At 41.5% G+C, this 12603-nt stretch overlaps 1 protein-coding gene across 1 annotated transcript in view; it reads right to left on the reverse strand.

The window, feature by feature from the left end:
* Positions 1-5740: 5740 nt before the first annotated feature.
* LOC115082203 overlaps positions 5741-12603 on the reverse strand; it is a 59107-nt gene continuing 52244 nt past the window's right edge. Inside the window, exon 5 of the mRNA XM_029586453.1 lies at positions 5741-7854. Within this exon, the coding sequence (XP_029442313.1) occupies positions 7664-7854 (191 nt within the window). The 3' untranslated portion in view covers positions 5741-7663. The remainder of the gene's footprint in view (positions 7855-12603) is intronic.

Here is a 12603-nt window from a genome sequence, read left to right on the forward strand (position 1 = left end):
AGTCAACATGGATTTACCCAAGGGAAGTCTTGCCTAACAAACCTGCTTCATTTTTTGAAGGGGTTAATAAACATGTGGATAAAGGTGAACCGGTAGATGTAGTATATTTGGATTTTCAGAAGGCGTTTGACAAAGTCCCTCATGAGAGGCTTCTACGAAAACTAAAAAGTAATGGGATAGGAGGCGATGTCCTTTCGTGGATTACAAACTGGTTAAAAGACAGGAAACAGAGAGTAGGACTAAATGGTCAATTTTCTCAGTGGAAAAGGGTAAACCGTGGAGTGCCTCAGGGATCTGTACTTGGACCGGTGCTTTTCAATATATATATCAATGATCTGGAAAGGAATACGACGAGTGACGTTATCAAATTTGCGGATACAAAATTATTCAGAGTAGTTAAATCACAAGCAGACTGTGATACATTACAGGAGGACCTTGCAAGACTGGAAGATTGGGCATCCAAATGGCAGATGAAATTTAATGTGGACAAGTACAAGGTGTTGCATATAGGGAAAAATAACCCTTGCTGTAGTTACACGCTGTTAGGTTCCATATTAGGAGCTACCACCCAAGAAAGAGATCTAGGCATCATAGTAGATAATACATTGAAATTGTCGGCTCAGTGTGCTGCACTGAGTCAAAAAAGCAAATAGAATGTTAGGAATTATTAGGAAGGGAATGGTTAATAAAACGGAAAATGTCATAATGCCTCTATAATCGCTTCATGGTGAGACCATACCTTGAATACTGTGTACAATTCTGGTCGCCGTATCTCAAAAAAGATATAGTTGCAATGGAGAAGGTACAGAGAAGGGCAACCAAAATGATAAAGGGGATGGAACAGCTCCCCTATGAGGAAAGGCTGAAGAGGTTAGGGCTTTTCAGCTTGGAGAAGAGACGGCTGAGGGGGGATATAATAGAGGTCTTGAACGAGTAGATGTGACTCGATTATTTACACTTTCGAATAATAGAAGGACTAGGGGGCATTCCATGAAGTTAGCAAGTAGCACATTTAAGACATGGGAGAAATTCTTTTTCACTCAACGCACAATAAAGCTCTGGAATTTGTTGCCAGAGGATGTGGTTAGTGCAGTTAGTGTAGCTGGGTTCAAAAAAGGCTTGGATAAGTTCTTGGAAGAGAAGTCCATTAACTGCTATTAATCAAGTTTACTTAGGGAATAGCCACTGTTATTAATTGCATCAGTAGCATGGGATCTTCTAGGTATTTGGGTAATTGCCAGGTTCTTGTGGCCTGGTTTGGCCTCTGTTGGAAACAGGATGCTGGGCTTGATGGACCCTTGGTCTGACCCACCATGGCAATTTCTTATGTTCTTATTATACAGACCTGACCACTTAAGACTGAAAAGAGATCTCGGATGAACTGGAAGCACTATACTGCATGTGGGGGAATCAGACACAGGGCAAGAAAGAGGTCTGAATGATGTATAAGGGGGAGGGGGGATAGTAAGCATGCCAAAAAAAAGAAGCCTTAATTAAGGAAGAATAAATCATCACAGCCATAGTGCAGAAAACATTTCTTACATGTTTTGAAGCATGAAAAATTATGGAGAGGGCTATAACAGGATAAAATGCTGAGTGGGGATGTTAAAGTATTTCAATTAACTGACCTTCATGTTTCCAAGTATGCAATATACTCTAGGTAAAATCTATAACTTACAAAGAATGACAAGGTACAAGCAGTAAGGGAGGAGAAATAGCCTAGTGGTTAGAGCAGTGGACTATGACCCAGGAGACCAAGGTTAGAGTCCTGCTGTCATTCCTTGTGACCTTGGGCAAGTCACAAGATAGACAGATTCTAAAAGCTTTTCTTTCTAGACAGGAGCTCCTGGACTCATGGAGGGTTGGAAATCCTACCTCAAAGAGCTACACCTTCTATTCCCAGGCACACCAATCCTACTTTAGAATTGATTTACTATTCGTAGACAAGGGATGTATAAATTCTGTAGCTGACCCCATCATAGAACCTATTACATGGTCAGCCCATGCGCCCATTGGTATCACTTTAAAAATCTCGCAATATGACTAGGGACAGCAATTTTGGAGATTAAATGAAAGTCTACTTGAGGATGAAGAATTTCATTCTAAATTTAGGCAAGATATCACAGATTACCTAATAATCAATGATACAGGGGAGGTCACACCCATGATTTTATGGGATTGCATGAAAGCCGTTCTTCGTGGCAAATTAATTGCCAGAGCAGTTCATGTGAAAGAAAAAGAGGGAGGGGGATAGAAAAGAACTGATTGAACAGATCAGGAGACTGGGAGACTTACATCAACATACAGGCTCCAGGAAAGTCCTTATACAATTAGATCAATGCAGGAAGAAATTGGAGGAGATTGAATCCGCCCTGATTGCCCATAGATTAGAGCTCTTAAGACAAACTCATTATGATGGAGGCAACAAGGCAGGGAAACTATTGGCGCACAAATTGAAAGCTAAGCAAACCCATAATAATATAGTTAAAATTAAGGATGAATCCGGACGGATATTGATAACTAAAATGGAAATCAAAAATCGCTTTTTGCGTTTCTATTCAGAGTTATACAGGTTGGAGACCAATATTGACATGGAGAAGATAGAAGCGTATACACAAAGTGCTCATTTACCTCAGATAACCAGTTCCCAACAAGACACTTTAGATAAAGAAATTAGTGGAGCAGAGATCTTATGGGCCATTAAAAACTTAAAAACTGGCAAATCGCCTGGTCTGGATGGATTTTCAGCTAGCTTTTCTAAAAAAAAAAAAAAATAAGAACAACTAATCCCAATATTGGTAAAACTAACTCATTGAGGGATGCGGGCACATTATCTTCACTAGCAAATATGGCTGGCATAATAATATTGGCAAAACCGGGCAGGGACCTTACGGTCTGTGGCTCATATCGGCCAATATCTTTAATTAACATTGATATGAAGCTAATGGCGAAAATACTGGCTAACAGATTGAACAGCGTTCTCCAAGAGCTGATACACCCGATCAGTTGGGCTTCATACCTGGGCGAATGGCGTCAAAGTCCGCAAAACAGCAGACTCAATCTGGTGGTCTCGTGTTCAAAAGTTTTCTTTTCTGCTCGAGGTAGATGCGGAAAAAGCGATCAATTATGTACACTGGCCTTTCTTGTTTCAAACATTGCAAGCTATGCACTTTGGGAAAGATTTTATTCTCTGGATAGAGAAATTGTACCAGGCCCCGTCAGCTTGTCTGAAGGTGAATGGGGTTTATTCCAAAACATTTCCAGTGGGTAGAGGAACACGGCAGGACTGCCCATTATCACCCTTACTGTTCGCATTGGGGTAGATTTTATAAATGTACGCGCGAGCGAACAAAAGTACGCTGGATTTTATAAGATACGCACATAGCCGCGCGTATCTTATAAAATCTGGGGTCGGCATGCACGCAAGGGGGTGCACATTTGTGCAACCTGCGCGCACCGAGCCAGGCGCGCGCTGCCTGTTCCCTCCAAGGCCGCTCCGAAATCAGAGCGGCCTCGGAGGGAACTTTCCTTCCACCTCCCCTCACCTTCCCCTCCCTAACCGACCCCCCCTCCTGGCCCTATCTAAACCCCACCCCTACCTTTGTTGGCAGATTTATGCCTGCCGAAAGCAGGCGTAAATCTGCGTGCGCCAGCGGGCTTGCTGGCGTGCCATCACCCAACTCGGGGGCTAGTCCGGAGGTCTCGACCACGCCCCCGGGCCGGCACCACGCCCCGGGTCTCGCCCCGAACCGCCCCTTTTATGAAGCCCCGGGACTATATGCATGCCGGCGGCCTATGCAAAATAGGCACACGAGTGCCCTGCTCGTGTAAATCCGGCTGGATTTACGTGCGCAGGGCTTTTAAAATCTGGCCCATTATTTTTAGAGCCCTTCACACATAAAATCAGAGGTAATGATACAATACAGGGGATCAAGGTGAGTGATTTCTCCTCCAAACTTTCACTTTTCGTGGATGAAGGTTTATTTACCATAACAAATCCAGTCACCTCCATTCCAGCCATTAGTTCAGAGATATCAGCTTTTAGTCAAGTTTCCGGATTCAAAATAAACTGAGAAAAGTCTGAACTGTTGAATATCACAGTTCCTGAGGAAATGGTGGAGCAGAGGGTTCATCCTTTTAAATGGGCCAAAATCAAGATTAAGTATTTGGGGATATATATAGGAAATCACAATGATATATTCCAGTTAAACTACCCTCCCATTGATGGCAAGGATTTATAAAGATTTAGAGGAATGGGACCGGTACCATATTTCATGGGTAGGCTGTATGGCAGTTATAAAAATGAATATTTTGCCTCGGATTTTATATCTCCTCCAAACTATTCCTATAGAGATTCCTTCGAAAACTCTTGAAAAATGGCAACAGCCATTTAAAATTCATTTGGAGAGGGAAACATCCTTGGGTGGCAAAAAATATATTGTTTTTATCAAAGCCCAGAGGGGGGATGGGAGTACCAACAGCTGCCCAGTTAAAAGCAGTTATTGAACGGCATGGACAGAGGACACAGAAACCATGGGTGGCATTAGAACAGGCCATCTTTGGTCCTATGCCCTTAAAATGCCTTGACATGGCAACCAAAACACACATGGGACAGGATAATAAACACGCCTGAGACAGTTCAGCATTCTCTCGATACCTGGACACGTTGGAAAAGATTGTTAGTGGGTCAGAGGGTTTACTATTGCAGTTCCCATCTATTTTATAATAAGCTGTTTAAACCATGTGAACACAAATTGATGTTTCAGAATTGGAACGATAAAGGTATTTTAAAAATGGAACATGTGGGGGAACCTAGCGGTAGGATCTCCTTTGCCACTTTACAAGCCAGATACCATTTTCAGGAAATGGAGATGTTTGCTTACCAGCAAATTCGTCACTTTCTGGAACGACATGCGGTCCTTGCTGAATTTGGAGAGGGAAACATCCTTGGGTGGCAAAAATATATTGTTTTTAAACAGCGCCCCTAAACTACAACATACACATATTAAAGTGTGAGAGCGAGGCTTGAGGGGGGAAATGAACGAAGCTATATGGCGACGTATCTATATATCCAAAGGGAAAGGGTTAATTTCTGCAGGACATATAGAGAATGGGTATAAAATGTTATACAGATGGTACATGACCCCAGAGAAATTGCACCATATGTTCCCTACAATGTCCAATACTTGTTGGAAATTATGTGGGGGGGTTGGGAACTTTTCTCCATCTATGGTGGGAATGTCCTAAAATACAAGTATGGTCACGGGTCTCAGAATGGATCAGTACTATTATACAGGTTCAAATTTACCTGTCTGCAACACAGGCACTGCTGAATGTAGATGTTGTGGGGGGTCAATAAAACTCATAATAAATTCATTCAGTATGTGGTTATCGCAACCAGGGGCGCCATAGCTGGCTACGGGAAGGACACTTGTTCCGAATCTGTCTGCCATACAGTCTCAGGCACATAGCATGTATACATTGGGGAAAATTACAGCATACAAACGCAAAACCATGATACATTTTCATGACTTGGTCCGGGTATGTAAACTGGATGTCCACTGCGATATCGTGAAATATAACAATAGGGGCTTAATGAGAGGTAGTCCCATGGGTAGAGGTTGACCCCATTTATCATTGCACTCTTTAATAGCAGAGGGGAGGGGTGGGGGGAGGTTTTGGGCCATGGAGAAACCATGCAAAATAAAATTATTGGAGAGTTAACGGAGTCACATCCAGATGCTGTAAAGTTGTAACTATTAGTTTATTATTGACCATGTAAAATTAGAAAGTTTACAGTGACAAGTCAACTTTATGTTTAGCTTTAAAATTATATAATTTGTATTCCTGTATAAGGACTGATTACATCATGTACATGGAATTTTTGCATATTGTTCTGGAACTTGGTGTCTATTTCCAATAAAACTATAAAATTAAAAAAAAAAAAATCAGCTGGAATGGGATGGCCTCCACCATCACCCTGACAAATCCTGCGAAGGTTAAGTCCTCAGGTGAGGACTTCCTCTGCTCCTCTGGAGAAGGGTCTGATGGGAGACCATCTGAATCCTCGGAGGACTCCGCCTGATCATCCCCCCAGGGCTCATAGGGATTCTCAACCTCACTGTTATCCACAGGGGACGGGGCCCTAGGTTCTCAGCGAATGTCTAGAGAGGCAGGCACCAATGGAACTGGACAGGAGACCACTGGCCTTGATGTCGCCGCTGGCCTCGACAGAGCTTCCTCCTTGGAGGAGGAACAGACGACAAGCACCATATTGGTTGAGGGAGGCCTTGATGCCATCCCAGGAACCGATGCCAGATGGGTCGGTAAGACACCTATGAGCACATTGAGCTTCTCCAGAAGCAGTACACGCACAGGCAGCATCAGCTCCGGTGCCGTGGGACTGATGCCCTGTAGCACTTGCTCCACTGCTAGCTGAACTTGACACTAGCTCCTCCTCAAATGTTGCCGATGCAAACACCAACTGGGAGGCAGGAGGGGTGGCTAGATCTTCCTCAGACACACAAGGTGGATCGGCGACTTGCACCAGGACCGGTGGAGACCAGCGTGGACCCCAGGCATAGATGGGGGCTTGGCATTCTTGGCCATGGGGCTGCTTTGGAGGCATCAGGGCAAAAGCCAGTATGTCCCCTTGCCCTACACCCATGCATCGACTGTCTATGCTGGTTATCCTTCCCATGATGCTCAGCCCAGTCTCTCCCAGGTGCCAAGGTCGAGGACAATGAACCCGATGTCCTCAGCTCAGAGAAGATAGACAAAGATGGTCTTCGGCGCTCCTATCCACTGACAACTTTGACGGAACCGATAGCGTGATGTCCATCGGTGCGGCTTAGAGGTCCTCCGATGGCGATGGCCTGGACGACTTCAACCCAAAGAGTTTGTCCATCTTGTCGAGTCGAAGTAGATGCCCCTTTGAGATCATCTTGGCGCACAAGCAGCAACCCCGGACATCATGCGATGCCCTCAGGCAGAGGATAGACGACATGCGGATCGTGATCGCATGGTCCTCAGCCACTGGGGGCATCGGCAAAAGCCGGACGTGGCCATGATGGGGCAAAACAACTGGGAGAAATGATACATGGAGGCAGCTGCAACCGGGGGTAGGGGGATGACAGTGAAAGAAAAGTTACCCAAAAATGCCGAAAACCCTGACTTGGAACACTACGGGGAGGAATCAAGGGGGACCCAGCAAGGGCTAAAGAGAGACAATGAAAAAACCCACAAAAAAAACAGTTTTCCAAGGCAAAAAGCCCAAGTTTTTAAGAGCTCAATCTGACTGTGAGGCTGATAGTTCCTTGGGGAAAAAAAATACTGAAGAAGGACCCCGTGTGGACGCATGGTGAGCATGTTCAGTGTGTCCAGGCAAAGTTTCTAGAAATTGACAAAAGTTTTCCATGTCTGGCTCCATTTGATGAGGTCACCCATATTTGAGGACTACCATCCTGCTTGTCCTTGGAGAACGTACACTCTCAGGAGAAGCTCGTGCAGCATCTCTCCCACCTGCACTGGGTTTTCAGATATGAGGTACGAATGGGAGAAGGGATTGCATTATTCTTGTTCATGCTATTGAGAGCATTTTTTGCAGGATCTATCCATCTGCAGCAGGTTGTTGGAGGTGAGGTGTAAATGGGAAAAGTGTTTGCTAAATGTGTCGATTCAAATTGTTCGTGCTGTGTGCTATCAAGATCATATTCTGCGTTTCTTCCATATTCTGCAGCGTTTTTTCCATATTCAGCAGTCTGCTGGAGATAGACTGCAGTTGAGAGATGTTTGCTGTGGTGAAGCGCTCCATGGTTTGCTGCATGCTCTGCAGAACAGACAGCACAGACTCACCTGAAAAAGTCACATGGGAGAGTGTTACGTAGAAACCTGAACTCTGCAGTTACAAAAACTGTAACACAATTGGCTGGTCAGAGGGATTATTCATGTTGGAAAATCTGATATGAAATGAGAGCTTTTAATTATAAAGAACTAACCTGCCTCAACAAAGGTAAATATGGGAAATCTTACTCAAATAATCACAGAAACAGACAGACAACACACAAAACCAAGAAAACCACATCTAGTAATATCATACAAGTAAAAAAGACCAACACCACCGCAAACACTATTCCAAGTAATTTAGTAATGATAACCTTCCTTTTAGTCAATGCACAATGTATCACTAAAAAATTCCCAATAATCTCAGACTTACTTTACAACACAAAACCAAGCTTCAAGCGATTACAGAATCATGGCTAAAGAAATCAGACATTGTATTAAAGAACCAAATAGCACACACAAACTATGATGTCTTCTCAATCCCCAGAATAAACAAAAGAGGGGGTGGATTACTCCTAATAATTGAAAAAAGTTTAAATGTAAACTAATCCCGATAACACCCCCTAGAAACCACGAAATTGCACTATTTGAAACCATTAACCTACAAATCTGCTTATTATACTGCCCCCCAAGCCTTCTAGAATTAAACATCTCCCCACTAATTGAATTCCTAACAACACATTTAAAAACATCAAAACCCACCATCGTACTAGGCGATTTCAACCTACATATGGACTCTAATCCATTATCAAATAACTGCCAAACACTATTAGACATTATGACAGCACTAGGTTTCACACCAACTACTAATGAGCCAACCCACGAAGCCGGACACTCACTTAACTTATTTATTAACCAAAGCTACTTAGAACACATTAAAACAGACTACACACAGATCCCATGGTCAGATCACTTTCTCATATAATCCACCGTCAAATTCACAGAACAAGCAGCAACAATAAAAAGAGAACCCTATGAATTCAAATATCGCCCACCTTTTAACATAGAAGCCCTGAAAGACAAATTAGAAGTAGAACTAACTAAAATGGATTACACCAACTGCCACTCCGCAATTACATCATGGATGCAAACCACTAAGAAACTAGCTGATGAGATAAACCCAATAAAAAACATCAAAATAGAAGAACCCAAAAAAACAAAACAATGGCATAATGAAAAGATAAATAATCCTCAACGAAAAAATACAATACTACAGTACTAAAATAGAAAAATTTGCAAATAACCCAAGAACACTTTTCAGCATTGTAACAAATCTCACCAATGATAAAACTAATACTCCCCAAAACTTACCAGAAAATAGATATAATGAAATAGCCACATCTTCAATGAAATATTTATGAACCTAAAAAACAAGATTCCTAACACAACCAAACAAAATATTAAAATGCAAAAAAGAGATGTTAATCAATGGACAGAATTCAATGAAATTTCAGAAATAGAAGTCGAAACCATGCTAAAAAGAATAAACCCCGCCCCACATGCAGAAGACACTATACCAACCATGGACATAAAAAAAGTAGCCAACACAGTATCCCCGATACTAACAAAGATTATCAACCTATCCTTAACAGAAGGAACCATGCCAGACTCACTAAAAGGAGCAATTGTTAAACCAATTTTAAAGAAAAAAAACAGTGATCCGAGCATTCTGAACAATTATAGGCCAGTATCTAACTTACCACTAATCGCAAAGTTAATAGAAAAATCCATACAAAAACAGCTTGCTGAACACTTAGAGAATAATATCCTATATCCATCACAACATGGCTTTCGTAAAAACTATAGTACAGAAACACTACTACTTGCCCTTACAGATAACATCATGAGAGGCTTTGACAGCAGTAAGCGGTACATCCTAATGATGCTTGACCTATCAGCAGCATTTGATACTGTAAATCATAGCATCCTACTAAACAGATTAGAAGAAATAGGATTAAGTAACAAAACAATCAAATGGTTCCAATCATACCTAGACAACAGATACTACCAAGTCCAGATAAAAGACGTTATGTCAAATAAAATAAACCTTCAAAAACAGGAGTCCCTCAGGGGTCAGCCTTATCGGCCACCCTATTTAACATATACTTACTACCATTATGTCACCTACTAGCTGGTCTAAGCATCTCACACTACATTTATGCTGATGATATTCAAATAATCCTACCCATTGAAGACACAATTGAAAAGCCACTGAACATAGCAAACATGTATCTGGATATCAAACAATTACTAAACCAGATGGAATTAGTGATTAACATAGAAAAAACAGAATTCCTACTCTTGGAACGCAAAAGCATTGAAAACATCCAAAACCCTATCATACTCAAAAACAAACAAAAATTTGAGCTTACAGAGAAAGTAAGAAACCTCGGAGTGATTATTGACACAGAACTTAACCTAAAACAACACATATCGCTAAAAGTAAGGGAAGGATACGCCAAACTCATGACCCTCAGAAGACTAAAACCTCTACTGCCAACAAATAACTTCCGTTCAGTATTACAAGCTCTAATTTTCGCTAGTACTGATTACTGTAATGCACTCCTACTTGGATTACCATACACAACGATTAGACCACTCCAAATAATGCAGAACACGGCTGCTAGATTCCTGACTGGTAAAAGTAAAAGAGACCACATCACTGAAACCCTAATGGAATTACACTGGTTACCCATCGAGCAAAGAATACACTATAAAAAGCTATGTACCATACATAAATTAATACATAATGAAAAAGCTGAATGGCTGAATACAGCCCTCCGCGTACACGTCCCTAACAGAAACCTGAGATCAGTAAATAAGGCTTTACTGACCATCCCCTCAATTAAAGCAGCTAAACTAACCCAAGTAAGGGAAAGAGCACTTTCCTTAGCAGGTCCTATGCTATGGAACTCCATGCCTACAGAGATCTGCTTACAAACAGACATCAAAACCTTCAGAAAACATTTAAAAACATGGTTATTCAAACAAGCATACAACAAAGAGAAAGGAGAGTAGAACACAGGGAAAAAGAAAACGCAATCTGCAGAACACCCTAGCACACTACCCCAATCTACACGGGTATATATTCTATTTTTATTCTTAAATATTTTTGATCACCAAAGATTAAGCTATCTATTTTAAACCTGTTACAAAAATGGACATGATATAACACAACCATTTAGGAATAATTATAACGATCCATGTTACCGTAATATTTTGGCACATGTTTAGTGATAGAATTTATTATCTGTTTCCAATATTGATATTTGTGCCTTAGTGTAAACCGTTATGATGGTACCTAACTTAATGACGGTATGGAAAATTTTTTTAAATAAATAAATAAATAAAAATAACCAATATTAACCAACTAGCATATTAACCAATGTTAGAAATATTTTCTGACATGGGTTCTGAGATGTCCTCCCTGGAGTTTCATTTCATGACCCTTAATTCTATTGATTTCTTTCCAATAGAAAAGATTTGATGTTTGTACATCATTAAAACTTTTCAGGAATATGATACAGACCTTCGGATACCTGAAAGGTCTTAACTGGGTGCGGTTCTGGTCGCCCCATGTCAGAAAAGACAGAGCAGACCTAGAGGAGATACAGACAAGAGCGTCTTTTGGTGAAAGGCTAAACAGATTAGGGCTCTTTAGATTGGAGAAGAGACGCTAGAGGGGTTATGATTGAGGTTTCTAAAATCATGAATGGGGTGGAAATGGTACATAGGGAATGGTTATTTAGGGGGACACTCCATGAAACTAGCAACTGGCAGATGGAAAAAAAATTGTAGGAAGAACACTATCAAGCTATGGAAACTGTTGCCAAGGCAACCAACCTAGTGGGGTTCAAAAGAGGATTGGGCAAGCTCCTGAAGGAAAAGTCCATAAACAGTTATTAGCCAATTAAGAGTCTGGAAAGCCAGCGCTATCCCTGGGAGTGAGATACAAGAAACAGATCAATGTTGGGGGATCTGCCAGGTACTTGCAACCTGGAATGGCATTGTCTGAGGCCTTGGTCTCATCCACCATGGCACTTATGTTCTCTCCTTGTGTGACCCAAGGTTTTGCCACTCGCTCTGCTCCTTCCAACTTCCAAAGTTACTCCAGGTAAGTCACTATCACTCTGTGCTCAAACTCTGTCAGAGCTCTGTTTTTATGGGCTTTGTCAAAGACATACAATGGGTAACTTTTTTTTTTTTTTTTTTAAAGACAAGGACTTTTACATTTTAATCTCTTTGGAGTTGGACCTAGCATCCTTCATGTGCAAAACAGCACTTTTTTAATAATCTCTGCTCTTGTTGATGGAGCTTTATAAATAAAAATTACTTTGGTTGTACAGCATTGTGAAAACTGCTGGAACCGTATAAATCACTGCGCTGTGACCATAAATTGTTATGTACATCGATGAGCTTTATAAATACATTTTACTGTTTCCTGACAGTGAGGGCTGTGCACACCGACACTGATTTACAAATAACTGCTCTGTAACTGTACAGGATTATGTATGTTGATTGAGCTTTACTATCTTCCTATGTACACCAAGGAGAAATTCTTACCTCTAATTTTCTTCCAGAAATCCTGCTATACCAGCCAAGTCCAAATAAGTGGGTTATGCTCCCCTACCAGCAGATGGAGACAGAGCACAAAGATTTTCTCCATGACCTCACCACAATGTATAGGTCATGGAGTACAGAGAAACCTCGGTATACCCCTGACAAAGCAAAGAAACTGCGAGCCTGATATTCAAAATGACT

The sequence above is a fragment of the Rhinatrema bivittatum genome, unplaced genomic scaffold, assembly GCF_901001135.1.
Source record: "Rhinatrema bivittatum unplaced genomic scaffold, aRhiBiv1.1, whole genome shotgun sequence".
In the NCBI taxonomy this organism is placed as follows: Eukaryota; Metazoa; Chordata; class Amphibia; order Gymnophiona; family Rhinatrematidae; genus Rhinatrema; species Rhinatrema bivittatum.